This window comes from Fusarium keratoplasticum, chromosome 5, assembly GCF_025433545.1.
Source record: "Fusarium keratoplasticum isolate Fu6.1 chromosome 5, whole genome shotgun sequence".
Lineage (NCBI taxonomy): Eukaryota > Fungi > Ascomycota > Sordariomycetes > Hypocreales > Nectriaceae > Fusarium > Fusarium keratoplasticum.
In genome coordinates this window covers 1360169-1388103 of record NC_070533.1, presented here as the reverse complement: position 1 = coordinate 1388103, position 27935 = coordinate 1360169, and the positions used below count along the sequence as shown (strand labels likewise).

General features: G+C 51.7%; 9 protein-coding genes across 9 annotated transcripts; 3 read left to right on the top strand and 6 right to left on the bottom strand.

The window, feature by feature from the left end:
• Positions 1–491: 491 nt before the first annotated feature.
• Positions 492–4004, bottom strand: NCS57_00708900 (uncharacterized protein; the record flags this gene model as incomplete). Its single annotated transcript, XM_053056953.1, has 1 exon — positions 492–4004. One exon carries the CDS (start codon positions 4002–4004, stop codon positions 492–494), a length of 3513 nt encoding a protein of 1170 aa, XP_052913148.1.
• A 3865-nt stretch (positions 4005–7869) lies between these two features.
• On the top strand, positions 7870–9486 carry NCS57_00708800 (uncharacterized protein; the record flags this gene model as incomplete). Its single annotated transcript, XM_053056952.1, has 2 exons — positions 7870–8262; positions 8314–9486. The coding sequence occupies 2 exons, from the start codon at positions 7870–7872 to the stop codon at positions 9484–9486; spliced, it is 1566 nt and encodes a 521-aa protein (XP_052913147.1).
• A 1136-nt stretch (positions 9487–10622) lies between these two features.
• Positions 10623–13329, bottom strand: NCS57_00708700 (Adenylosuccinate synthetase; the record flags this gene model as incomplete). The annotated part of the gene is made up of 22 exons (XM_053056951.1): positions 13245–13329; positions 13143–13153; positions 13020–13076; positions 12885–12913; positions 12812–12832; positions 12722–12760; positions 12628–12663; positions 12367–12509; positions 12282–12308; positions 12099–12130; positions 11813–12049; positions 11730–11765; positions 11576–11672; positions 11480–11528; positions 11391–11427; positions 11303–11337; positions 11245–11249; positions 11126–11187; positions 11005–11067; positions 10808–10948; positions 10727–10753; positions 10623–10676 (listed from the first exon to the last, which is right to left on the bottom strand). Exons 1-22 carry the CDS (start codon positions 13276–13278, stop codon positions 10623–10625), a joined length of 1272 nt encoding a protein of 423 aa, XP_052913146.1. The 5' UTR covers positions 13279–13329.
• Positions 13330–16980: 3651 nt separating this feature from the next.
• NCS57_00708600 (DUF2183 domain-containing protein) lies at positions 16981–18335 on the top strand (the record flags this gene model as incomplete). The annotated part of the gene is made up of 3 exons (XM_053056950.1): positions 16981–17626; positions 17681–18080; positions 18131–18335. The coding sequence occupies 3 exons, from the start codon at positions 16981–16983 to the stop codon at positions 18333–18335; spliced, it is 1251 nt and encodes a 416-aa protein (XP_052913145.1).
• A 469-nt stretch (positions 18336–18804) lies between these two features.
• Positions 18805–19664, bottom strand: NCS57_00708500 (uncharacterized protein; the record flags this gene model as incomplete). The annotated part of the gene is made up of 2 exons (XM_053056949.1): positions 18805–19294; positions 19348–19664. 2 exons carry the CDS (start codon positions 19662–19664, stop codon positions 18805–18807), a joined length of 807 nt encoding a protein of 268 aa, XP_052913144.1.
• A 799-nt stretch (positions 19665–20463) lies between these two features.
• Positions 20464–22571, bottom strand: NCS57_00708400 (uncharacterized protein; the record flags this gene model as incomplete). The annotated part of the gene is made up of 4 exons (XM_053056948.1): positions 20464–20989; positions 21041–21334; positions 21742–22221; positions 22279–22571. The coding sequence occupies 4 exons, from the start codon at positions 22569–22571 to the stop codon at positions 20464–20466; spliced, it is 1593 nt and encodes a 530-aa protein (XP_052913143.1).
• Positions 22572–22842: 271 nt separating this feature from the next.
• On the bottom strand, positions 22843–24036 carry NCS57_00708300 (Zn(2)-C6 fungal-type domain-containing protein; the record flags this gene model as incomplete). The annotated part of the gene is made up of 1 exon (XM_053056947.1): positions 22843–24036. The coding sequence occupies one exon, from the start codon at positions 24034–24036 to the stop codon at positions 22843–22845; it is 1194 nt and encodes a 397-aa protein (XP_052913142.1).
• A 1036-nt stretch (positions 24037–25072) lies between these two features.
• NCS57_00708200 (CENP-V/GFA domain-containing protein) lies at positions 25073–25474 on the top strand (the record flags this gene model as incomplete). Its single annotated transcript, XM_053056946.1, has 1 exon — positions 25073–25474. The coding sequence occupies one exon, from the start codon at positions 25073–25075 to the stop codon at positions 25472–25474; it is 402 nt and encodes a 133-aa protein (XP_052913141.1).
• A 259-nt stretch (positions 25475–25733) lies between these two features.
• Positions 25734–27787, bottom strand: NCS57_00708100 (uncharacterized protein; the record flags this gene model as incomplete). Its single annotated transcript, XM_053056945.1, has 4 exons — positions 25734–26283; positions 26333–26746; positions 27033–27597; positions 27658–27787. 4 exons carry the CDS (start codon positions 27785–27787, stop codon positions 25734–25736), a joined length of 1659 nt encoding a protein of 552 aa, XP_052913140.1.
• Positions 27788–27935: the final 148 nt, after the last annotated feature.

Genomic DNA, 27935 nt, shown 5'->3' with positions numbered 1-27935 from the left:
TGACTACTCCCTGATATTTGAAGAGACACCCAAGCGTTTGGCATCAGCGTAGCATGAGGAACAGGCAATGGTTCACCATCCGATATCCCATAGTCATCATCGACGAACAATATCTTGCGCTCTTAATCAGGCCGTAATCAGAACCAATCCGACCAATATTCTCTTCAGGCGTCATCATATCCATAATGCTGCTCTATGCAGCCCGTGGGACTGAACACTATATAGCGAGCTCCAGCTCCAGGCCGACAAATTCCAAACCCGCTCTCCAAACACCATCAATCACTTTTCTTTTGTGAGCCAACTCTTTCAGGAGTCGAGCCATCCGAGAAAGAGGCCCCATGCTCAGGCTCGGTGTCGCGGCTCGCACCGGTATCTGCTGTATATATATACCCAATCCATATCCATAACTCCCCATCCCATAGTGTATTAACATATATGTGTTTATGTCGTCATTTTCAACCATGAACATTTTCGCAGAGTCGGCGGTCTTCCTATATCCGCCCCCCTTCGACAACTTCTCGCTCGAGAACTTCGACCTGCCCAAATTCACCTGTGCGCCGTCGCTCCATGACCCAGCGAGTTGCGCCGCTGTCTTGCTCTTTGGTATATGATATACTGTCGGCTGAGCCCTTGTGCCGATGACCCATGCTGGGTCGTTGAGGGGTGTCGCCAGGTTCGGGGATACTGACATTATTAGAGGGCTCCAGGGGGCTCACCATGGCGGATGGTGGCATGCTCTCTTCGGGATCCGATATTGGCGACAGTGAAATGCCGCTCTCATAGACCTTTGATGTAGGCCGGCTGACGTTCAAAGGGGCAACCTTAGCATCCTCCCGCATGTCGGACTCGAGCGGTGACAACGGCGGGACAGGAGGCGGAGGAGAGCCCAAGCCCGGAATGCCACCCGTCAATGTTGGGCTTCCGGAAATACTGATGCTGTCTGAATCGTGGCTAATGGTGGATAGCACTGAGTTCTTTCGAGCGTGGAAAGCAGGCGGGCTCGAAAAGTTGGGACCCCAAGGTGAACTGGATAGGTCGCCTCTCTCTGACCGAGGAGAACCATTTTGGCTGGAGACGAGACTGGCCTGGGATCCTCCCCAGGCTCTGGACCGAAGCCGAAGTAGGGCAGAGAGGCTCATTTCATCACCACGGTCCCCTAGCAGAGCAAGCTGAGCGAGGCCGGGACTCTGCAAAGGTGTTCCCCCGCCGAACCCAGGCATACTGAGGCTCATGATCGAGTTTCTGTTAGAATACTCGGAGCGCTCCGTAATAGGCGTGAGGTTGGGCTCTCTTGACACCATGCGACCACTGGTGCTGCGATCCAGACCTCCCTTAGGACCAAAGAAACCGCCGTTGGCGTATTCGTAGTCAACTGTTTCAGACCCATGATGCGAGTTGGCAGGTGCCGAATAGAAGCCAAACTCCTGCCCATACCACCCATCGCAATCGTTGGCCAGGGCACTAGCATTTGCCTCAGCGATGATGGCATCGTCGTCCAGTTCAAAGTCGGCCAAGTCTTCGTATGACTGGCCATAATCATCGTAGTCATCGATGCCATCAAGGTCCTCCTTGAACGACTCTACGCGATCTGGGGTATCCGGAGAATGGCTTGGCTCGGATAGTGGCGTGTCCTGTAGTGGTGGTGATGAGCTACGTTGAAATTTACCCGACGCCGCCGCCTTATGAGCAGCTGCGGCGAGCGCGGCCTGGTAGGCGGCCATGGTGCCATCCGAAGGAGCCCCTTGATCCGCAGCAGAAGGCTCAGCTGGCGAGTTAGACTCAGAGCTGTCCTTTGGAGCCTCCGTCTCGGTACTATTCTTGGCTTCAACGCTCAACGAGGTATGTGCTGTTGATTGTGAGGCCGCCGATTGTGCCGAGAATCGGGTCGTCATGTCCGACTCCCGCTTTGTGTCATCATCTTTTGCTGCCCGTCTTTCAGATTGAGCTTGCGCGAAAGCGCCGGCTATCGGCCGCCCAAACTGATCGGTATCATTGTTGTCGAATATCGACTCGTCAAAGGGGGTGTCGTCCCATTCTGGAGGGGCAGCAAGGTCCTCGGCGAACTCGTTCTCGAATCCTAGCATTCCATCATCGAAGTACAGGTCATCGTCGTTAAGCGAGCGTCCCATGTTCATGGGGGGCAGGTCTTGGTTCTTCTGGAATGCAGCCTCATTCTCCAAGCTGGGCACACGCGGCACATCTAGACCCTGGATTCCCAGCCCACCGGGTTGCATTTGTTGCATCGCCTGGGGATTGATGGGGAGGTTGGGAGACAATGCTCCAGGCATGTTGGGAGTATATTGACTCGTCGCGAAGCCGATGCGGTTGCCATCTGTGTCTCTTGGGGTGGGTACGAAGCCTGCACTGAGTGGGCTTGTCAGCGACGACGTTGGATTGGATCGTTGGAAAACGAAGCCAGAAAAGTTTTCTTGATCGTTGTCAGGGTCGTCGAGGTTATCGTCCAAGTCCTCGCCCACCATAGGGATTTCTTCCTCGTAGATGTCGTCTTCATAATCCGCGTTGACGCCAGGGATCTTTTCTTCCAGGCCATCGTCATCCATCATGGCGTCGTAATCGAATGCGTCATCGTCAAAGTCGTCAAACCGAGAGTCCCGTGGACCAGAAGGCTCGCTTGTCTTCCTCTCTAGCTCTCGTTGTCTGTGTCTGTCCTCCAAGAGCTTTTCCTGCTTGGCGGCTCCAATCATGTCGAAACTGAATCTTGAGGATGTGCTCTTCATGTGTCGGGGCACTGCTGATGGGATGTCCTTGCCTGATAAGCCAGAAAGCGAAGGCCCCCTGGAACGGGCAACTCGGACCGAGGCAGTCGACCTTGCATAGATGGAAGCATTGCTTTCGATTAATCGGGATGCTTGTGGTGACCTTGGTTGGACTGAAATTGGGCCCTCGTCTTTTGGGGGAACTGGGGGTGCATCTGGTCCAGGGGATGCGCTCGTTTCTGGTATAGGATCATGTGTCCCTCTCGATATTGTGCTTGGCGTATTATTGACCAGTTTTGAATCTTGCGAGTAAACGGACTCGGAGGCGTTGCTGGGAATGCGCTGGGTTGAGGTCGACACGGGAGCCTGCTCGGGCTGCACGGCCGGTGAGTTTGGAAACCTTTCTTGCTCAGGAGGCACAGCAGAACCAGGGACTGGTGAGGTAAAAGATGCCTGCGAGGGATCCTTGGTAGGCGCGTTCTTCTTTGGTCGTGGTGCACTGAAATCGTGAACTCGAGTACCCTTGATGCGTGGATCATACATGGGCTCTTCCTTCTGTTTCGCCATGGGCAGTGGAAGCAGGTCTGGCGCATGTTGACTGTTTTTCCGCCTCATCAACAGAGTAGACATGGGGTTCTTGAGGAACGGAAGACCTTTCCTCGGCTTCGGGTTCTCGGTGTTGCTGGTAGAGTGAACAAGCGAGGGAAGGTCTGTGACAAGCCGGGTGCCTGCAGGACGCCGTCCTGTAGGCGCAGGTGCAGAGTTCTGGAACTCCGTAGGCGTGCTAAAGGAAGATGCTGCTTTCGTGTTCTTCAAAACTTGGGGAGGTGGCCTGGTAGATGGGGGAACATTCGCAGCTAGAGTTGGCTGTGAAGCTGAATACTGGCCCACCAGACCAAGACCTCTTCCACCGTCCATAGCTTCGGCAGCTTGGGCCTCCATATCGCGCTGATAGTTTCTGAGGGCGACGCCACCGATGAACCCGGTTCCACCGTTGAAGGGCGACTTTGGTGTCTGGTGAGGACGAGGTTCTACCTGACTTGCCATGCTAGCATGTTGTTGATGGTGCCGCGACTGATCGAGCTCGTCTGACGTAACGCGGGCTATAGGAGGGAGAGTAGGAGGAAGGCCGGAAGGACTCGACAAGGTTGGGCGTAGGTCTGGTGAGAGCACATCGGAAGGGAACGGCGCAGAGTGGCCGGCCGGGGGTGAAGTAGTATGTTGATCGGGAGATGGAGAAGCAGGATTCGATGGCCCTCGCCGGTGGAACCTCAGATGGGACAGCATACCGGCGGCCAGGCTTAGATCAGGCCTGATGAATCAAAATATCGGCGGCGGCTGGGGTGGGGGGAGGGCGGGAGGACTCGAGCTCAGGTAGCGGGATAGCGCAAATGCGCAGCGTGCCGTGGGGCGGCAGCTGATGGTGTAGGGCGAGGCAGCGGACAAAGTGGCCTCGATGCGATCATGACTCGAAGGGTCGTAGCCGCGGGAGACTCGCGCACATGGTGTTCAGCGGGCAGGCTGCTGCGGAGGAGGGTGCTATTCGGGCGCGGAGCGGCGTATCGATAGTGGAGAGGTTCGCAGCGTAAGCCAGACGCTGGATTGGCGATACGAGGGTCGGTTCGCGTAGTGTGAGGCTATGGATGAGGGATCCAGCCATGTACGCAGTAGTGAGATGTTTTGTCGACAAGAGTTAGATGGGATGTTGTCGGGAAGAGGCTGAGGCAGTCCCGAGTGGCATCCGTGGTTGGTGACGGGTTTACGGTTTCAAGGCGTCCAAAGCCTGACAGGGGTGAGTTGCACGTGCAGGAGCCACTCGGATGCGACTCTGACGTGTTACCGAGATATGTGAGAGTTGACAAGAGGGATTAAGGTGATTTCTGTTTCGAATAGAGTATTGGCTAATAGGTACGGTTTAATTGTTATTGGACCAATATGAAGGGACGATTCGAATCACGGTGAGGGTAAAGTTGTTTAGGACTTTGGTTGACCGCGTTGGATGTAGCCCCGGTTGGTGATGCATGTGTGGGGCTGTTTTTGGTGGTTGCTGCAAGGTGTGAATGCGCCTCCTCTATAAAAAGAACAAGAATCCCTTGAAAGAGGTCATTCACCTCCATTTGGGCCTCGAGCAACCGTCCTTCTCCCTCGTGACGGCTATTTACCGCCCTTGAGAGAGAAGCTCATCTTGTCCGCCCTTGACAAGGGCTCTTTTTTAAATTGGTCTTCATCTCCCTCTTGTTACTCAGCTCCCGTCGTGTCCAAGTGGACTCGTGATAGCCTCAGCTATTTGACCCGACAAGCCAATAGCTGACCACTTGTCCTTAAAGTCTGAGACAAGGCATTTCCAGGATGATTCTTTTTTCCAAGACCCCGTTATGAGGGAACGTTTGTCTTGGTCAAGTTTCCCCGATTGGACCTGTACCTTTCTACTCATCTCGCATTCCTGAGACTTGACTCGATGGTTTCCTTCATCAAGGACAAGAGTCCAGTTTTCTGGAAGTGTTGACCGAGCGACATCAACATCAGGACAAACCTTTTTCACGCTTCCGTCGTGCTGATACGAAAATGTACTCAAACCTTGTGTTATCGAGTAACCAAAGGCCGGAAAAGGATTCTCCACTCATGCAGGGATGGCAGTTCCGTGATGGAAGACGCGGAGCCGGGCGAAGACAAGAAGACACTGCTGAGATTCAATGAGCACATTGTCCCCTAAGGGTACTAAGATATACAGGTGTTTTCAAAATGATATTATAATAGGTAAGCAACGAGAGATGTAGAGTATTGCTTCTTTTTAAAATGATTTTTTTATTCTTTTAGGGCATTCTATAAAGTACTGTCATTGTCATTGTAGAGAGAGGTCTTTGAAAGCAGAACTAAACGGTGCGCCTTTGGTGTCTTGTTTATTTCTTGACCCGCGTGACGCGGTCTGAAGGGAGGATGTTTACAAGAACCAGGACTCCGCAGTTAATGAATCCTTTGCAGAGCATCCCCTCAACTCAACTCGTCAATTTCTCCTTTGGTGATCGCGCTGCGATCTGCCTTGCTTACACCCTCTACCAAGGCCTTGGCTTTGCACAGCCCGGCGCGGCAGCCCAGGTTATTTAGCGCTCACCCGCCACAGAGATTCGAGTGCCAATGGCGCCAAAAGCTGACATGGATGAATCAGCATCGTCAGGCTGGCGGCCCTGCCTCGCTTATGGCGACTGTTGTCACAAATGGCTGCAAGTTTGCGTTGTATGGCGTCTGGAGTTGCCTCAAGTCCGGGGCCGGCTTGGCCAAAAGAAATGGGGAGACACGGGGAAATGCCAGCGCATGAGCGACAGCGGCATTGACAGCACCCCATCCTACACAGTCCAAGATTGGATAGTTCTTGGCAGCAGCCCACCGTGATGATGGCATCGTGGCACAGAGGACCCGTCAACTGTTTTAAGCCACAGGTTGTTGAGCGTTGAGGTGAGGCACAGACTCATATCTCCGCAATCTCCTTCCACAGGTCGATGGCTACACAAGACGAGATGCCGACTTTGTCCTTGGGAGGACAACAGACATCTCGGCAGACCTCATCATCGGCCCATTTTATGTGCCTACAGTCTCGGCGCTGCGAGGTGTTATTACCGATCTCACTGATGACGCACGATACATGTTACCCTCGAACAGATGCATGTGTAACGTCAGGGCAGATAGTGGACGGAGAAGATAACCGCTTTGAGGGAAGAATCAGGACAAAATGAAACAGAGCCGTAGAGGCGAGTTTACATACCTATTGATGATGGCAGGATAGGGTGTTATGCATCGACGTTTGGGGCTTGCTGCAACACATTGGATGATTGATTTGTTGAAACGGGAGGGAGCCGCTATGATGCATGTCTGGTACCTGAGTCTTGGGGTTTGCCTCGTGCCTGGTTGCCTCTTCCGGCCTCACAAAACACCAAGACGTACTTCATCTACAGTTATTCGTCACCCCACACAATCTCCCAGAAGGGTGCAACACCGCTCTCGACAATCGCAAACTCGCCAATGTAACGGCAGCATGTCTTGGACAATGTCACTTTGGAAGGGACCCTTGTCTGTGCCGCAGTGCCGGTGGCTTGACAGGAGGCGCCGCCAACCGCGAACGCTCCACTGCTGACGACGACTTCTTGGGGTTCAATTTACGGATATCGGCTTCTGGACGCGACAGCTGGTTCGCGGCAAGCCATTCAGATGACGAGGACAAGGCCGGATCGGGGTTCACATGGCGGGAGACGGCACCGCGACGCAACGCAACACTCACGGGATGTGGGCACAAACTCGACGGACTGCTACTGCACCTCGCAAGACGACACCCAACGACTGGCTGAAACAGGCGAAATTCAGGAGATTCGACCTCTGGGCGAGGAGCTGTCTTGGACTCTTGGCCACATAAATCCCACAAATGCGCAGGGATCCATCGAGTTTTTTGGAGTCTTGTATCCATGCGCTGCATCCCTGATGTTGCCTCTTCCTCCCACAATCCCGCTCCCACAAGGCTGGCAGGTCGAGCTTGGCCGCGCAAATCGAAGCTCTTGGACGGCAACGATAACTCTTGGCTCAGCACGCCGGTGACCTGGGGGAGGGCATTCTAGTGCCTAATAAGTCGGTGGCCCTCCGCTGAGGCCGTTGCACTGCTCTCCACCCCTTGTTTGTCCCCCGCCAACTCCCTCCCGTATTCTCCTGACTTGTGTTGTTGCTTTGTTTGACGAGTTTCCCAACTGCGCTGCACTGCACACATCAAGTCTTTCGTTTCAACCACTTTCTCACGAATTCTTTTCCCTCTGGTTCCGCGTAAACATTCTAGACCGTATCTCGGCATCTCACCTTTTTCTTGATGAGCAGTTGACGCAGATTCGTCCTCGCTCTCTCGCTTCATCCACATCTATACGCCTCGCCCGAACCTAGCGAGCGTCTCCCACTGCCAGCATTCCACACGACGTCAGCGCTTCAGAATTTGGGCGAGAATCAATTGTACGCCTCTTGTTCTCGACTGGATAAATCGGCAGTGATTATTTTTCGCATTTCCGTTATCCGCTTATCATCACCGGCCTCGGCTGGAACGGCATCTCTATAAACACCCTTTCAAGTCCACTTCTCCCCGACCCTAGACTTGGAACGTAGTTTACAACTTCGTCACTATATGCAGCTTCGTCGCATCATGCTCAACCCAGTATGGAAATCACCCTCCGAGCTCGACCATCAACTCCCAAGCCATCATGACAGCGACAACTCTTTGATGAGCCAGCTCGGCCTAAGAAACGTCGTCATTTTCTGCTCCACCCGTGTTTGGCGTGGAGGGTTCAGGCTCCTCCTCCAAGCCTCGGCCTTGTTTTTTGCTGTGTTTGTGCTTTTTGGCCTGTTGCCTGCACGCATATCGGGTGGCTCCTTTCACAATGGTTTCCTATCGTGGGGCTCTGAGCCGCTACCAGAAGCGAACCTGAGGATCGTGGTATTCGGTTCCCCCGATATCATGGGCAGCGCCACCGACGCCTCGCGAAGCCGCCGAACGTGGACTGAGGAGCTATGCGAAGAGGTAAGCTAAATCAACAACGGGGTTTAACTATGCAACTAACATCCATCCTAGCTCAACTGTACATCACACATCTCCCTCGTGCCGTCTGGTGGTCCCAGCAAAGGTCTCGTCAACAGCACTCTCTACGAAGTGGCGATACAGAAGCTGCTCGACGTAACCCGACACACCGACGTCAATGAAAAGCCTGCTCTGGATTACGACTACCTTTCTCAGCAGTATCCGGCCCCTTTCCAAGTCCCCAGTCTGGCAGATCAGGTACAAGAGTTCCTTGCCATGCCGTCGCCTGAAGCTACCCCTCGCGAGACATTGTGGATTTTTACCTTTGGCGCATGGGAAATCTGGAACATGGCGGCCATGCCACGAGAACACTCGGAGGAGATAATCGAGATAATGACAGACGAGATCATCGACCAAGCCGAGGTTCTGTACCGGGCATCACTGGACCCAAAATCCGTTGCCTACTCGGATTTTTGGACCAATGCCACTGAGTCCCAGGTCAAGGAGCTAACCGCCCCTGGCGCCATTGACAAGGTCGACGAGCGCAGATTTGAGAGCTTCCGCATCATAATCCCAACGCTTTTTGACATTTCGATGACTCCCGGCTGGAGTGGTCGACCGAAGCCGCCGTCCCCCAACAGCCTTGCCGAGCAGACGCGAAATGCTGCCGAGCTCACCAGGCACTGGAACAGAATGGTTTCGTTTGCAATCTCGCAGTGGAGGGAAAAGGGTACGAAAAAGCCCGAAGGATTGGTGGAAGAGGGAGCCGAAAAGTCGAGCGAAGCCAAAAGGGACGATACTACCAGCAATGCTGAGCACACCAACGAAACCGAGAAAGCCGGCGATCGGGTCATCCTTGCTCCATATCCTCTGCGAACTGGATTCAAACTCAACCCCGTCAGGCCAATCCTCGATGCCATGACAGAGGAGGAGATGCAGCGCCTAAAGGTGGCAGACTCGCTAGGGCGTGGAACTCTATCAAGCAACGACTCGATGCGATTCGCCGATGTCTGGACACCATGCGTCAAGGGCAAGACGGACGATCTGGTTATCGAGACGAAGCAGTTGACGGCTGAATGTCAAGCCCCCGATGACCACCTATTCTACGACTCGTTCACCATAAGTGAGAGGGCCATGAAGGGTGCGGTCAAGGTCATGGCCGAGGATGTCCACAATAACATGTTTGATCGAAACATCAAGAAGGGCTGGTGGGGTAGAAGAACATAACCGGGCAAAGGGTTGGTTCAGCATTGTTTCGACGTTGTGATAGTAGCGTTGGTTGATACCCGAGCATCATACGAGAGAAGGGGGGAAATCATGCATGATTCACGACAGGGTCAGGATCAAGAGCGGTGAATGGCGTTTTAGGGGGTGTTTTGGTTCCCGAGTCGCTAGACTTGAGGCGGTTCATTCTGTACTTATATATATATACAATAGGGATCCGGGAGCATTAGCATAGCCAACATCTTATTTTTTATGTCATGTTTGACCATGGCTCTGGCAAATTATGTGGTGTCAAATTCTATCTAATGCCGTCGATTCCCACTTTAAGTTGACATTCCGGGTCGACCCTTGACGGAGCACCAAGGGATTATTGGATTTGTTGATTCAGCGCCTCTCCCGAGGTCTAGGCGGTTGGCGCCATCTTGATGGATCTTGGGGGGTAGGGTTAATAGCGTTAACCCATTTTCGTATTCGACTGCCGAAGGTATTGTAACGCGGCATGGCATTTGCGAGTTGTCGTATCCATCTCACAGTGGAGACAATGGCCCTTGTACTTCTCCTGGGGCCTTATGCATAGGCCATGGGTTTATGAAGATGCCTTTTCCCAGGCACGGAATGTAGTCAGCGGCGATAGTGTGTGAGTTCTGTGGTAAAAAAAAAAAAAACAATCATCTCAGCCAAGGCATCAGCATTGGTCCAATTATTACTACCTCCCGAGTGACCGTCATTGAAGTGAGCAGCATCGATCTATACGATGCCAGAACTCAACCTAGCGTAGCCAGGTTGACATCCCCCTCGACCTATCTCTCCCCTTGTCATTCTCCTAATCTAGTCCTCAGAGCATCTCGCATCGATCATAGCGGCACAGTCAAGCACACCCAGGGCCAGGGGCCATTAATCGATTCCAGCCCGTAATACTCGCACACAGGATGCATCACAGCCCACGGCACATGCACGGAAGGAGGCAGGTATCCCAAGTGGCTATCAGTTTTGGTCTAAGATATGGCCTACCTGTGAGAAATCCAAATCTATTCTCCAAATGCGCACACTCTTCTTCGGGTCACCGAATGGCTTCGGCGGCCACCACTCGTTGCGCACGACCCAAGTCAAGCCTCGGGTGCATCCTCTGTCTCGCGCAATCAGGCGCGCTGGATCATGGCGTCACGGTCAGGACCAGTGCCGATGTACTTGATCTGCTCAACTTTAGCAATTGCGGTTCAGGTCAGTATGCTACCACTCCTACCTTGACTCCGACAAACTTCTCGATGTACTACTGGTGGTCAGCGCTACTATTCGTTCTGCTGACGCATGCGAATATGCTCACCTCGACGTAATCGCGGGCCGCCTTGGGGAGATCGTAGTAGGTCTTCGCGTTGGTGGTCGGCTTTTGCCAGCCTGGCATCTCGTGGTAGACCACCTCGGCTCGTTCCAGGATGTCAAGATCCGCAGGGTAAGAGTCCAGTTCCTGTCCAAACGGTGAGCGTCTCCACAATCCATCATGATCTCGTTGGCATTACTGACCTCACCGTCGATCTTGTAAGCGATGGCGATCTTGATCGTTTCGAAAGTATCCAAGATATCGAGCTGCAGAGTGTTAGAGCGTTTTGAAGTGTGCCACAAGCATGCCATGGGCACTGCCTACCTTTGTGAGATTCAGGCTGTCGTAATAGTTGATCGAGTTACTGTACTTGACAACAACGAGGTCTGTGTATGCTTGTCAGTTGTGTTCCCTACTACCCGGGGGTTTGAGGGTGTGCCTACCGAGCCTGAGAACGGTTAGTACGCCTGTCAGTAGCAAAGAGCCATGATGAAAACTCACCATCCACATCGGCGTCTGCGGCCAGTCGACGTTCCCTAAGTCTTGTCAGCGGTAGAGGCTCGAAACCCCAGGGCGCTTGTGGTCTCACCCATTCGCGTCCAATCTCCTGGAGCTTGGTGCCAATCCTGATGTTGTCATTCAGCTTAGAGTGGCTTCAGCGTGGTAATTAAGACGTACTCTTCGGTATCTTCGGTCTTGAAGGCTCCCGACCCGACACGAGTGGTATCTGTTACTAGTCAGCAGTGAAGTACGGCCTTAGAGCAATCGACATACAAGCCTTGACCACTCCAACCACCTCCGTGATGTTCTTTGGGTTCAGTGTGAGTCCACCGATAATACCAGCAAGCGTAGTACTTGACGAAGTGACGAACTGTGGTGAATCATAAGTACCAGTGCAACCTGAAAGGCCAAGTTGACAGAAACTTACTGGGTAGGAGCCATAATCAACATCGAGCATCAGTGCCTGTCCGATTCAGTGCTATCCGTTTAGTCGTAGGATTGGAGCCTTACGTTTGCGCCTTCGATCACAATCTTGGTGTTGCTCTGCTGTGCGGATCTCATGAAGGACACGCCGTCCACGACGTACTTCTTCAGCGTCTCCCTGTACTCATCGAAACGAGCAAGCTCGGCCTTGATGTCGTATTCGAACAGTTCTCCGAAGCGCTTTTGATAGCCATCGGCTAAGCGCCTCACCTTCTGCTCGAAAAGCTCAGGGTGGAAGACGTCGGTCAATTTGATGCCAGTTCGCTGGGAAAGTTAGCGCACGATTCACTCCTTTGACTTGACCATCTCTTACCGCTCTGCTTGTCTGATAGCAGGGGCCAATGCCTATGGCGGACGTTAGACATCGTTGCTTAAATAGCGTCGCTAACACAACGATGACCAAGGTTCTCCCCGTTATTGAGATTTGGGAATGTTTGCAATGAGGGGACAGAAGCACAAAAGGACAATCCAGCATGCAATCCTGGGAGTAGCGTACCGCGTTTTGTTGTTCCGATAGCCAAGTCTGGGGTAGACGTTAGCTGCTGTTTCTCAATGACAATCTCGGAAACTATGGGACGAACCTCCAAGTTCCCTCTCCTCGAGACCATCCACTGCAATGTGCATGTCCAAGAGGACATTGACCCTATCAGAAACAAGAATCCGATCATGTACGGCAACCAGGCCCTTGTCCTGGAGCTCCTGGAGCTCGCTGAAGAAACTTGGGCTAGAGGACAAAGTCAGTCTTCTTGGCATGTTCGGTTGAGGGTGTGAGCCAGGCGAGGCATCACCAAGGTGAAGACATGGTAGTCGAGGTAAGGGTGGAGGGCCATATGAAGACTAACACGTGGAAGACTACACCCGAACCGATGAAGTTCATGCTATGATACTTGTCAGCCTCGCTGCTGCCAGCTTGAACAATCACTATCTTTGACAAACCATTTTGGGTTGATAAGCCCAGAGGGCAAGAGGTGGAAACTGCCTTTATGTTAGCAACCACCCAGTCCTTCCACGTGTGCTGGTTCTCACCTATACGAAACTCCGTTTATACTTCGCACCGATTAGCAACACAATAGGTATATATGGAAAGGATTCGACCAACCGCACTTCGTGTCCGGCATTCGAACCACCCTTGAGATTAATTAGCAGGTATTCTAGCGCAATTTTGTCGTCTGGGGATGTTTTGGGGATCGGTGCGAGCCGTTGGTGGACCGGATTCTGCCTGCGTTGTGCTTACCGCGGCTCGGGCACAAAGTTGCGCATCTTGGCACTGTCCATCAACCAGTTTGCCTTTCTGAGTACACAGTATCGTTAGTGCTTGGGTGTCATCGGCTGTGTTGGGTCCTCCTCGAGTACTCACGCCTTCGTCGCCTGCGGAAGTCCTGGTCAGTATAATGAGATGGGACCGATATCGGCTGGGTGCGGGGAAGGGGTATATTTCAGGTAAGGGAGAAAAACATACCCCATTGGGCCCCAAGAACGACAGTGATAGTCATGTTGCTCAGGATCAAGTTTGGCTGTCGTGGGTGCCGTCGTTGTGATTGCAGAGAAGAAAAAAAAGGCAAAGTCACGAAGTTTTAGACTGCTTCCCAAAGGTGCGTCAAAGACTCAGAGCCGCCGCGTGATTTAGCGGGGTACTTGCACGTGGAGGGGCATTTCTTCGATTGCTCGACGGCTTGTGGGGCGAGTCGACCCATGCAAATCACAGCTTAGACAGTTCTGATAAGAGATACCTCTCGAGACGAGATAGAAATGCCCTGGTAAAAGTACTTCTTAACGACAACGGCAGTGATGTAGTGCCAAGAGATGCCCCTCCATCCCACCATCAAGTGCTCCTCCGAGTACAATCAGAACTCAGGTACTGGATGAAATGGTTTGAGGCATTTTTGAATCTGCAAGGTACCAACTATACTGTGCCTCTGAGTTCGTAAGCAACCAAGGATGTCGACCTGTATACTTTATATACATATTTCGAAGCGCCCAACCTGACCAGACTAACACCCCTGACAGTTTATCCAAGATTACTGATATTCCTGCTATAAGTAGGAGTACGGCACGATCTAAGGAAGCCCCGTTCTATGGGTAGTAGAGACTGCTTTGAAGGCTGGTTTCTACACTAAGAGTCAATAGTTATATTGAATTGATATCTTATAATGACGGATCATCGGAGAATGCAAGCCTGGGTGAAGATTTAGAGTCATGCAAGCCGCTTCTAGTTATAGCTTAGTGCTTTAAGCTGACTGTGTCCGAGATCGCTCCCAACAAGCCTGCGCAGCCATGATGAGCGAGCACAATTCAAAGCGTCAAACGATCAACAATTACAGTACGGTGCATACCTATCCCATGAGTGCCCAAGGACCTCCAAGCAGGTCACGATGGGGGGTTATAGCCAATTAAAATGCGCCAAATGAGAGGTACAAGATTTCTCACCTAAATTATATGGTGATAGAAGTCCCAGCAATTTTGGCTATTACAAATAGCGACATTGCACAACCGGCAGCCAAACCAGGTCTGCTTGCGAGGCCTCCTTTGATTGCCGTTGAGCTCCTTAAAAGGGCTTCTTTTCTGGCCCTTTGACCGCACCTGACCTTGCCGAAAGCCCTGACAAGCAATGCAATCTGATTTTACCTTCCGGTTGACATGATTGACCTGCCGATTGGCGTGTTGACGCTGTAAATCGGGGTCTTGGAGGTCATGCTCGTCTCCTGACCGGTAGAGCTTCCTTGCCTGACTTTTCTGGCCGTAGGCGTTGAATAACTCGTTATAAATGCACTCTCGCCACTCTCTCTGAGTCGTGAATCGCTTCCACTGTGGCTCGGGGCCTCGTAGCTGGATAATATAGCTATTTACGAGTGCAACGTCAAGAAGAAAAGTCCAGCAAAGAGCCTGCCACGGACCCCGGCGCAAGGGATGATCATACGCACAATATGACCTTAACTGATCGCCCCGATCAACGTGGTTCATTTCATCATTATAGTCAGCGGCGACTGTGGGAATGAGGATATCCTTGACGGCTTCATCACCGAAGAAGCGGCGGATCTGCCGTGCCTCGGGCTTCTTGGAGGTGGGTTTCTTTCTGCGGCGTTCAACGCGTTCCTCGCCGGAAAAAACAGTCGTGAAGAAGAGGACGAGGTGGTTATCCTTCCAAGCGATTTGGTTAACCTTATGATATAAAGGAAAGATAGATTAGTAAGGGATTTACATAGAAAAGCGTCCTGGCATGATACCTTGTTGTCAGGCGTGGGGATCATCTTGATCTGGTTGAAGTCGTAGCTAGTGTTGAGTCTTTTATCGCCCCGGAGATCGTGAACAAGCTCCTCGTGGATGCCGCTGTTAGGTCGAGCCGTGCCTGTGGCTCCGTGGCCATGCATGCGGAGGCTGCGGAAGAGATCTGACGACGAGAAGAGGTTATCGACGAAGACGTGATATGTCGCTTTTGGCAGTGTATTTGCTAGGGCCACGACGACGCTTTGGGTCGAGTTCAAGGCGATAGGCTCGTCTGAGGAGCCTCCCTGTGTCTCCTGCGATCCTTGCGTGCGGCGGGTGCAGCGGCGCTTTACGGGAGGAAGCTCAACACCAACGGCGCCGTATTGTGCGCCCGTGATATGCCAGAACCAGCGGAAAAAGAAGCCGTGCTGTGCGATAACCCAGATCTTGAAGCCTCGAGGAATAGGCTTGCCTTTGACGACTGTTGTCTCATTAGACCTGCCCGTGAAGCGGATCATACACTCATCTACAGCGAGATGAGAGCCCGGGATGAAGATCTCCGCTGACACAGCTTGTATATGATCAGACCACTCATCACAGGCTTGGAATACCTTCGGGAGAGGCCCGGTCTCATCGATCTTGGCGTAGTCAAAAGGGCGAAGGTGGCGGTGAAGGATCTGAAACTTCCAATAGGGCATGAACTTGATGATGGAGTGTAAAGGGCGCTGTTCCCCTGGCTTTGGAGTACTCCAATGGCTCTTAATGGTCCTTTCCTTATGTATACCCATATAAATTAGTACTCCAAGCCATACATATACTTCTGCAACAGAGGTCCCTTGCCAAGCTCGCAGCCTTGCATTCTTCGTCATCGGGTGACTCCAGCTATCGACAACGTTATTTTCCTTGAGCCACGAGAGCCAGCTTTGAGTGTATTGGACCCATCTCTCAACAAGGGAAATAGGAAGGAAAAGCTGGAATAGCTGCAGCGGCGATGGCGGCGGTGTGTTGATGTGGAAGTTGCGTGTCTCTACGTGGAAGGGTTCAAAGTTGGTGCCGCGGGCCTTTTCGGCCGGAAAAATAGCCACCCGGGTCGGGTCATTAGGGTGCATTTGATGGCTATGATCTTCCTTGATAAAGCTCTTGTCATCATAGGCATTGAGGGCTTGTGCCTCTTGTGGAATTAAGAGAGTGGCCATTGTTCAGTTCAAAATAATTTGTATGTGATTTTGGCTGTGATAGCTTCATTGAACTAACTTTTCGTACCCCGCTTGTACTGAGGCTATCACGTGGTCAGAGTGGGGCAAGGTACGGCTTGGAGGTCCTTGGGCACTCATGGGATAGGTGCTTTGACACCTTAGCTCTCTTTCCCAGCCAGCAACATGGCCATCCCGTTACTAGTCTACTGTACGTGTAATAGCGTAGCGTAGCATTGCCGTTTTAAGGTGTCGGAAAGGGCATCGTCATCATGCAGCGACGTCACCTGGACTCGGCCACCCACAGCCTTTCTGCAAACACACCAAAAGGACCTCACACTCCCCGGGCGATCTTTGACGATCTTGAGGCCAGCCATCCTATTGAACAAGCAATAATTAAGCATCGCCATGTCTTGGCCCCCCCGCACAGCATTGCTGATGCCCATGAGGTCACAGGGCAGAGCCAAGCCTTGGGCGTGCTCAGCAGCCATGGATGTCGGGCGCCTGCTCTTATTGTCGCCTCGCCCTGGTGACTGAGACCTTCCTGTCTTGCGACTTTAGTAAACATTGTCTTGGCCCTCGCTGCCTGCTCCGCCTTGACGTCCTACTCCGAAACCTGACCTCAAACATTCACGCGACCTCACGACTCCTGATACAGTTCCTCCGTTCTCAAGACTCATTCTTTGCACGCGACCTCCTCGTTCTTTGCCTCCCCGCAGTCTCGGGCATCACTCACAGCAGAAACCTACATCCCATATACCTGTCGCGGCCACCCGGGCCGCTTCTCCCTCTTTCACAATGCCAGAAACAGAATTCAGCCCGTCCTCGTTTGCAGGCGACATGCAGCTACGAACAAGAAAGGCGCGCAACTTTGACAAGGTCGAGCACGACCTGCCCGACCCTAGAAACCCAGCTTTACAGCGAGTTCAGACCGCGGCGCTCGCTGCTCCCATTAATATCTCGGCATGGCTCTCCCGTCTCGCGAACCTGAACCCTTTTGGCAAGGCTGTCGATAGCGGCGATATTGTCTGGCTCTTTGATAACACGGCGTACCGGAATCCAGACACGAACGAGTGGGAGGCCGAGTTTGTTGCTGCAGTATTCGAGAACGAGCCCAAGTGTCGTGTCGCAGACATTGTATCGAGCATCGCCAAGACGTTGGGTATTGCAGAAGATGCAGCGGAGCGTGATGTCATCGAGGAGAGGATAATTCCGTTCCTATGGGACATTCAAGCCGCGAGAGTATTTTGGCTTGAGCACCGTAAGAAGGAGTTGAGGTTGGGGCCGACGAGCGTCAACGGCATCACGACGAGTGTCATGCCCCTCGAGCGCTATCATAAGGGATCTGTGGTCGATGCGACGGCTCTGGTTCCTAGGGAGGTCAGGGGCATACTTGATATGCAGACTTATTATGCTGGGCCTGAAGGATGGGGCGTCATTTCAGGTTTGTCTTTAGCCCATGTGTCAGTATGAGTGGCCACTAACATTCTGTACCTAGATATTGACGATACCATCAAAGTCACCATGACAAGCGATCCTCTGGGAATTCTCAAGTCCACCTTTGTCGACGAGCCCACCCCAGTTCCCGGAATGCCTGAGCTCTACTCGGATCTTCAGTCCCTTCTACCCCGCGACACTCCTTGGTTTTATCTTTCCGCTTCGCCCTACAACTTGTATCCATTGTTGCGCGACTTCCGTGATCGTTACTTCCCACAAGGCACACTCGTGCTGAGGGACTCGAGTTGGCGGACTGTCGCGGGATTGTTGTCGGCGTTGACGATGGGGACGGAGGAGTACAAGGCCGATCGCATGAAGAAGGTTCACTCGTGGCTACCGAAGAAGAAGATGATTGTGATTGGAGACTCTACGCAATCTGATCCCGAGGCGTACGGCGAGGTGTAAGTGCCCTAGTTGTGAGCTTATATCTCTTACTGATGAGATGCTGTAGATACCGAGCCTTCCCCCACTGGATCAAGATGATCCTCATCCGCAAGGCCACTGATGTAGCCTCGTTTGGCATCGAAGAGAAGAATCAACCTGAGCGTTTCGAGAAGGCGTTTAAGGGTGTGCCGCGCGAGGCTTGGCATGTCTTTGAGGACCCCAGCGAGTGCCGGCGGATTGTGCGCGATGTCGTTCGCAAGAGGTCGTGGTAGGCTTTGTATAGTACCGTTTACTTTGATTCAGTAGTTCTATCCTTAGTTCCGGCTTAAAGCTGGGTTGTACAAGTATTGGGTTTGTGAGGGCAAGTTTGGGTACGGGTTTCGCTGTGGCCGGCCTGTTTTGGTTTGAATGGTGCTTGTTTCTGGCAGTTCTCCGATTCCGCCTTGATACTCTGGTTGGATAGTGTCTTGGCCTTTGAGTAGTTATTCCTGGGTAACAATAAATAACAGGTGTAAGTTGTGTCAAGTACAAGTATTCGTGTACTCTCTTGTTCTTCAATCCCTTTGCCCACGAATGCATCATTTCTGTCATCACATCTGTGTCATTCTGTCTCGACCTCGTCCCTCAATGTCTCCGTCTCCTTGTGTGCCATTTAGTCAGTTGTGATCTGATAAATCACTCTAATTTTCCCAGGTCGTGCTCACCCTCCCTTCTTTTTCTAAAGTACACAATCAGCAGGTATTATCCTGGGCTGATATAGTCCTCATCCCACATCTCCCTCGTATCCTGAATCCTGGCCAATTGTGTGGGTGAATAAGACTCGTCGCTTCGCCAATGAATCTCGACTTTATTGTTGTCTACGCCGCCGCGCAGCTCAGGCTCAACCGACGTCCTTGCAAGGTTTGGCAGGAAAAAGTGGAATTGAGGGCTATCCGCGAGCACCTTCTCTTGGGCGAACTTGATTAATAAAGCATCTACTGGGTCCATATCGATTTGACAATCAAGGCTGCTCGCTTTGAGGTTCACAAGCCAGTATAATAGCAACATGGGGCTAGTGTAGTCTCTATAAGAGGCAAGTGAATGGCAATCAAGCTCGAAAGCGAGACTGAAGTTTAAGTTGGTGATGATATCGATGTAGTGTCCGGCGACGTCGACAAAAGCCCAGTAGGTAGCGGTATGGCTGTAGGAAAGAGAATTGGAACCGTAGAGAATAGGAATGCCTTCTTCGAAGCTGAAGTCAAGTCGGGGCCCTGGCTACAATCCGTCAAAGTCAGGAGTACTCACGCATACTTGCAGGTAAATATGATGCTAGCGGACAAATAGTACCACTCGTGATGCACCTCGCTGTGCTTATGAGGCGGAGCCTTGATGCCCTGTTGGCAGATCCAATGTGCCCAGCCAGGTATCTTTCTCCGAGGGGGTGCTCCTTCTGCGGTGTAAGAGAACTCGGGCTTCAGATGCCCGGACGAATGAAAGAGGACATGGACGTGGCGATATCCGAAGAGTTCCGTGTATATCATCTTTCGGATTTCTGGGGGAAGCTTCTTGAAGAAGGGGGAGTTGGGTTGGTCGCCGAGCTTGGGGAAAACTACCGACGGCATTGTGGATAGGTCGGAAAGATAATGATTCAGGACGCTCAAATGTAGATAGGTAGACAAGGATTTACGGAGAAAATGGTGGGAGAACTTGGGGTTAATATAGAAGTCAGCAGTGGCAGGATTAAACTGTCCATGTCCAGTCTGAGCAAACATGGCTCAGTATTGCGACGGCAAGACGTGGAAACCTGCAGGAGAATCTCCAGAAATAGCGGATACTCACTATCGCGGCAGTCTTGAAATGCCCTGCGCATGGCGTCCTGGGTCTCGCTATTGGTGATGCAGTCCTGAATAGCCCGTTTGCAGGCGAGATGCAGTCTCGAGTGGTCACATCGGCGAGTACCCGAGCCATCATGGAGCGTAGAGTTGGAAGTAAGCAAGATGTCCTCGGGCCCCTGCATTAAGTTTGACTCCCCTTGTTTGGACCCTGCCCGGCTCTAATGGTTGTGCGCGGAACAGAGCATCCATATGCAGCCAAACGGTAGATCAAACACGGCTTCCCATTTGATGAGCGAGACTGAGGTCACCTGGTTCTCCATGAATATCACGACTATTATGAGAATAGAATAAATCCAGAATATAACCATAATTAGATAAAAGTTGATATTAATTTATAAATTTATCATCTTCTGGGTATTGGAGGACGACAAGTTTATACCTTGGCACTGGCGTCTCACTTTTTACTTGAACCCGGTGACAAGGCCAATGTGCAGATTTATAGTAACTATCCTCGCAAAGTTCTTTTCACTCCTGGTTCCATGTCTATGTCTCATGTCCTCCCAGTTTGCTTGTTCTGAAGCTCCTCTCAATCCTCTGTTTCTTCGTCCGACTCCTCATCCTCTTCATCAGCATAATGAAAGAACGTGATATTGACAGGTGGGGTTCCCAAGCCGACAGGAGCCACCCTCTCCAGCGAGTATTCAAACCCGTCTTTCAGCTTGTAGTGCAGGTCAATGTCCAGGCGACAACGGTCCACACCGAAGAATACGTCAAGGAACTCTCCTGCAAAGCACGCCACCAGACTACCCATAGCCCGCTCGTGGGTTATTTCCTCGGCTTTCCGGGGGTCATAATTCGGCGAGCTTTTGACTGAAAAGTTGATTCGCAGCTCGACGGGTGTCTGCCGCTTCTCCAGGGCCTGGGTGATGGTGTCGAGTTCCCCTGCCATCGGCCTCACATCGTCACCCCCGAAAACCATGGTGTTAGAGTACACCTCGATATATCTGATGAGGCTAGCGGTGCGGAAGGTGTCTTGGAAGTGGCTCATGTTGTGGCCCCCATCAAAGGCAAAGACGTTGGACGTGTACAACAGATTAAACCCTTCTTCAAACCTGCGTTGAAGTTGGTCGAATGAATAATCAGTCACATGAGTAAAAACCTACGCCTGCTTGCAGGTGCGAAAAATCTGGGTAGCCAGACGACACGACTTGTCCTTGTCCTCGTGGTGAGGATGGATGGCATCATCATTGTCGAGGATCTCCCGAATGCAGACATGGTGAGTCCATCGGCGTGAAACAATAGTCGACATATTCTTCTGAGGATTGATGTAGTGTGTCTCTTTGGAAACAATGTGAACTCGGCGATCCCCAAAGGTCTCGCGGTAGATGCAGCGGCGGATCTCGGGAGGGAACTTGGTAAAGAAGGGCGATCCATCCTGGACGCGGCACTCGCTGAATCTGGAAACGTCAGACATTTTGGGTATGAAGAGACAGATTTGGAATGTCTGATGTTGAAATTCGCTGTGAAGAAGAATGTCGAGTTGAAGGTGTGGAAAGGGGGAAAGGAGCAAGAGAAAGGACAATGAGATGTCTCTTTTAAGAAGATTCAAAATATCCCTTTTAGGAAAACTGACCTCAGTCCTTGGGAGGACGAAAATGGAAGTTTATTCGTTTGGAGTGGCAGGCAGCTGGCCACCAGTTCTAGGCCTCAGATGCTTGCATGAGGCTATTATCAATCTACCTCCGCCTGACTAGCAAGTGCCTGCCAATATCTAAGCATTTCCGCCTCATCATGATCCATATCAGTCATGTAACTATCACTGTCATCCTCATAGTAGTCTTCACTGTCATCGTCCCAGTCGTACTCGTCCTCATCCTCATCTTCATCTTCCTCCCCATCGTCATCCCCCTCTCCGTCGTTCGGGTCAGGCTCGCTCTCATCCTTAACAAACTCCAGCCTGGGACGATCATCCTTTTCCAAGACCAACCACATCCCGTCCTCTAGCATCTTGGGTGCCCAGAACTTGGGCCGGACTCTTGGGTTCTTCATCAGCTGCTGAATGGCAGCCAGCGCCGTGTTGAAGTTGTCATATCTCTTCTTTCTGCGCACGTGATCTATGTCCCATCTCATGCGTAGCTTAAAGTCTCCCGTCCAGTTGGAAAGCATCTCACACATTGGCTGGATGAGGTGAGTGTCGTAGTAGTGGAACTGGACGCAGACATCGAGACTCCGGACAGAGTTTTGGAAGCTGTCGGGGACCAGGTGGAAAAAGAAAGAGCAGTCGGTCTGGTCGGAGAACAGCAACTTGTTGGATTTGAACAGCAGTGTAGCCCCCTCGTTATATCTGAAGCAGCACGGTTCGTCAGCATCCTCTTCGACTTTTGTTTGCTACGAGACTCACGCCATCTGGCAAGTATAGAGAAGGTTAGTGGACAGTCTACACTTCTCTTCACCCACGTCTGGGCATTCGGAATGAGGCGGCGCATCGTCTGGCTGTCGGCAAGTGTACAAGAAGTACTCCGGAGCGTTTATTCGCCGTCCAGGAACAACATGGACTGAGCGAGACCCAAAGGCCTCCAAGTAGATCAGACGCCGGACATCGGGGATGATCTTTTGGAAGAACGGGGACTGCTCTTGCGCGTTGACAGGGCCGGGCTTATCGATCTGATCCCGAGTTTCAAAGTTCATAAGCATGATGCTAAAAGGGAGCGCTCGATGATGGCTGCATATGCATCAAGGGTAGGGATGTGGCGGAAGGGGGAGATGGTGAGAATGAAGAAGTGAAGAGAAGAGAGATGGATTTGGTGCATAAAATATTGGTAGAAATTAGGCAGCCAGTCGAGCACAACGATTCACTGTCAAGAAAACAAGCAAACACAAAGGACATATCAACCGTGCCTGGTGCCCATCTACAAACAAAGCATTCTTCCCATTATGCAGCAAGCGCGCTCTCTCTCTCTCTCCTCTATATCTCAAAGTAATCTGCAAAGTCAAATTCCACTCTTCCTTCAACCCAAAGCCCAGCTCTGGACGCTTTCTTGCAGCTGAGTATCCCCCGTCCTCCCGTCTCCTCCCCGACGGACACCCGTACCGTGCGGAATCTGTTTGCTTCTGGAAGTATAGGCAAGCTGCCATATCTCTCTGCATCAGTAGGAGCCAGTGAATCCTCTTCAAACTGGACACCTGCATAGAAGCCGTTTTCTTCCATGTCGACCACCACACGCGCAATCTTGGCGACCACAACACTACTCCAGATGCCTTCTCTGTATGGAGCCACTGTGAGCAAACCAATAGCTTGTCGTCTGAGTCTCGGGTTGCGGCACTTTACAGCCGTGTAATACAAGGGAGATATGATGCCGAGGTCAAAAGTCACTCTAGGCCCGGTGACGCTACGGTGACCCTCGAAGGGGCCACCCACAGCGAATCCGTTCATGTTCCACATTTTCAACGTTTGGTCGATGATGGATGCAAATTGTTCAATGTGTTTGTCAAAGACACATTCGTGAGGGGCCTGGGTTGTAGAGATCATGATGGATGCCATGGTGTGGAACATACGAAGCAGAAAGACGCCGTAGATTGTGCGATGGTTCGACTGGGACAGTAGGTCCTGGAGACTTGCTTCGTATGCACGTATCCAAGCCGATGAAGCTCGCTCTAGAGTGGCAAGCTGATGGATATCGCCTGGACATCTGTAATTGTCCGATTCAAAGTCCTCCGAGAGTTGTACAGCGCCAATGAGTAACATGTCGAGGTGATGCCTGGCTTCGCGAAAGGACCCAAAGGTCTTTGGCATCTCAGTCGATATCCAGGCCTCCTTTGTCAGGTCCGACAAACTGCTTGATCCCTCTAAGAGAATCGACTGCATGTAAGCTCGAGTAAACGGCTCAGCCAAATCAGGCCCAACTTCATACCCGCAGTTCTGCGCCCGACGGACAAGAATAAACCCATTCCTGAGGTGAGTCGCCGCCGCTTTGTGATTCCCCTGAACAAGCTCAAACGCCGTCGCAAGGACACAAACAATGAGCCCGTTCCGAAGCAGCCGCTTTTCGGTCCTGGGCAGCTGCATTTGCAGCATATCCAGCACTTTGGCATACTGCTTGACAGCAAAGCCTTGGTCTTGTCTGTTTGCCACATCGGCACTGACGTGGTTCTGCAGCATCCCGTCGCAGATAGTCTAAGCCCTGCTCTTGTATGCAGCGCCCAAAGCGGATGCTCCGTGAAGAACAACAAGTTCTGAAGAGCTTGCCTGAAAGACCAAGGATTCCCAAAAGGAAGAGGGAAAGGCACCTGCCAGCTTGGAGGCTGCGATGACACGAAAGAAGTCAAAGTGCCCCTTTTCCTCTTGAGATGCCATCGGCGGGATAGGGGTGTTTAGCTTTGATAGTGAGGTGCATTGGATGGGAGATGCCCGTCCTTCATCCCATATCCCGTAGCCAGCGCAGAGACGACCAGATGATAGACACTTGTTACATGATGGCTTCCCTCCATCGCACTTGATACGGCGAAGTCTAAGATGATTAGCATGTGCAGGTGTATTTCCTCGGCACCACTTACTTGCATGTTTTGCAGCCAGTCTTGACCTTTTGCCGCCTTCTCGGGCTTAGTACGTCAACATCCATCTCTAACGGGGACTTGCTTCTAAGGCCGGTGACTTTGCTAGCTCGTGGCAAACCAACGCATTTAAGCTTATACTCCCACGGCAATAGCCTATCTCCGGAGAATGGCCTCGCATTTTCTTGAAGCTTACTGGTCCACGAGGTTGTATCAGTATTTCACCGCAGTCTCTCTTACACGGGATATCTAAGCTCGGGAATGTCATCCAATCGGTTTACATCTTTTCTTTAATGTTTCATCGGCTTACATGTAAGCCGAAACATGGCAAAGCTTAAACCGACGGCCTCTTACATCCCCGTCTACTTGCTTGCTTCCTGTTTCTGCTAATAATTTCATCAAGGCTCAAAGTCTCCCAATTCGATGCCTGAAGAAAGCCAACTGACACCGTGTTCCATCACGGGCGGATGTCTTTGTGGTGCCATCAGATACACCGTCAATTTCACGCCAGAATTCCCATGGCCACCAGTAGTCAGTCTCCCCTGAAGTTGATTGAATCACCCGCTAACTAATCAGTCCTCATCATGCCAGTGTCCGTAAATCGATATGTGAATACCAGATAATTGCTGACATCCCAAGGCACCATGTGCCGTAAGTGGACATCGTCCCTCGTCGCACAATTCCTCGTTCTCTCCCCTGAGCAGCTTACACCAGCTCTTGACACATTCCCTTCTTTCAAAGAATACACATCCTCGCCTGGTCGGTTCCGCGGCTTCTGTAGCGAGTGTGGTACATCTGTAACCTGGCGCTCTGCAGACTATACCCCCATCTTTGATCTCTACTTGGGCACATTAGATGAAGAATGGCTGGTTGACCGGGAGACGGGAAAGACGCTGGCAATTCCCAATGGAACTCAGTACTGGCTCCAGAATGCTATCGATGGTGTCACTGACAAACTCAAGGGTGGTAGGGAGTATCTCACAGAAGGGCCAGATGGGCTACGAGACCTCGATCCTGTATCCAAGACAAGCGATGGACTCATTTAGCGATAACTCTTCTCAAGGCATTTGCGTTAGGTGTGGGATAGTCAATTTGAAAGATAGTCTGAGCGAATTTCATATTTAAATCTCTTTTATTGGTTATTTTATTACTATTACTATGTTTTATTATCACTCCCCTTCCCCTTAAAGGGGGAGTACCTTATTGGGTATTGCTTTCATCCTGATCCAATCTAATCCCCTAGGTCCCTGGTTGATACCTATGAACACCCTCCTCTACATTGCATCCATGGAAACATCCATCAAGTTATATACCGGCCCTATAGACGCGACCAATGACGCGGTGAAAAGCGTCATCATCATCCGAGTCAATCCCTTGGTCCTCGTCTCCCTGCCGATCCGGAAAATGCTCGCTCGCATTGACAAATGAGAGCCCGGGTTGGTCCAGAGGCGAACGCGGCTGGATAATCTCCTTGTCACCCTTGTCACCCAAGATTACCTCAACGCGAACCCTCTCCGCAAGCGCCCTTACAGCACGGCCAAACTCCCTCTGGGTTTCCCTTCGCACCTTTTGCTTCTGCCTCTTGGGAATAGGATCTTCCAGCTCATCGACCACGCGGATCTTTACCAGCCTGAGGGCGCCCCAGTTTTCCCTGTCAAGGAGCGTCGAGACAACGAGCCTGAAGGCATCAGTCTCCTTTCGCCATGTCTCTGGTTCGTAGAGGGACATGTGTAGTTCCAGGAAGCGGATAAAGCGCACATGATCGATAGCAATGCTGTTGAAGTTGATTAGGTCGATCGGATTCTGGCAGAGAAAGGTGTTTGTGCTGTAGAGAAGGGCGATGCCCTCTTCGTAGCTACAGCTAGGTCAGTCCCCCTCCTCATGACAACACCTTGAATACTCACGCCCTCTTACAGGTCCACAGGATCTTGGTCGACAAATATCTCCATTTGTGAGTGTACTCATCATGCCCATGAGGAAGAAGTTTCGCCCCAGGCCTGCACACGCAGTGCAGCCAGCCCACATGCGTGAGAGGTGGATGGCCATGCCTCCAAAACTTCCGGGCGTTCATTTCACAGCTGCTGAACATGACGTGCACGTGGCGGGAGCCGAAGAGATGGAGGAAGATCTCGCGCCGGACGTCGGGGTGAAGCTTGGTGAAGAACCTTGAGTGGCTCTGCTCATCGCCTGTCTCGAACCGGACCATCGTGGTTGTGATGGATGATGTCCCGGCTTTCTTGTTGGTTGAGGGAATGTTCTCAGCTGCAGGGTTGCCGCATTTAATAGTCTCCTGGGAGGTCCAGTTGTGAAGTGAAAAACTGCACAAAGCAGTAGGAGGTGAAAAGAAGAAAGATGCGACGATGAGTGAAACAACGACAGAATTAACAATCTCTAGCCATCACTCACTCTTCAAGAGTTTTACAAGCGGCCTTTATTCACCAAATGCCCTTTCGTCTCCTTTCCACACAAAGAGACATCATTCCCTGTGCATGCATGAGATCTAGTACAAACCACCAAGCCTCTTCAACCCGACACCTCCCAAGTAGGTTCTATACCACCTCCCACTCTATAATCGGCTCTGCTGCTACTACTTCTGCTTTTAACAAGTCAAGCCGTTTGAGTTCTTCTGGTCCAGCCAAGTCAAGTGGTCTGGCAGCCTCGACAATCCGGCTGATTTCCTCAAATTCAGCCCAGGTGACCCATCCGATCTTTATCCCCCGCATCTCCCGAGCCCTCAGCTCCTTGAGTAGAATCCCCAAAGTCTTCCTCTTCTCGACGTTGAAAAGGATCTCAAAGGTGATCTCGTCGCTCATTCTCGGCCACAGCATCGGATTGAGAGCCCAGGGAAGGAAGAACCTCCCTCCCTTAAAGGGGTCCTTTATCTCGCAAGTGAGGCGCCCCGACAGTTGATAAACAAGCTTGATTTTGCTCTCGCAGCGCAGCTTCGCGGATCTCAGATATGGCATGGCGCGAAGTTTCTCCCATGTTTGTTCCCACTGCCACAGGTCCACTGCGAGGGGAATGCGCAGGTCGACCTTGCGGATAAGATCCCACCGCAACACCTTGATGCTATCCATCCATCTGTCCAGGCCGGCGTCTTGGCTAAACTTGAAGACGTTGGTTGAGTAGAGCACGTGGATGCCCTCCTTGTATGCCCTCTGACACGTGCCTAGTAATGATGTGTGGGAGTGGTGCCTTTGGCACCCATAATCAATATTAACAATTGCACAACCAAATAGATACTGGCAGATCAGGTTGCGGATGTCCTCATTGAGAATGGTAAAGAATCCCGACTGGATTTGGAGGTTTATCTGAGGTCGCCTTGATTGTCTGATTGTCAATGTCTGAGCTGTAGCCATCTTGGCGACAAAGTGTTGATGTCGAGTGTTGGTGAAGCGGGTTGAGTTGCTTCGCTTGCGAATCAATGATGAACAACAGGTAAACAATGACGAAGTAGAGTTTCTGGCGGACAAAATATCATGTTCGACTCCATATGGTTCCGGGCGC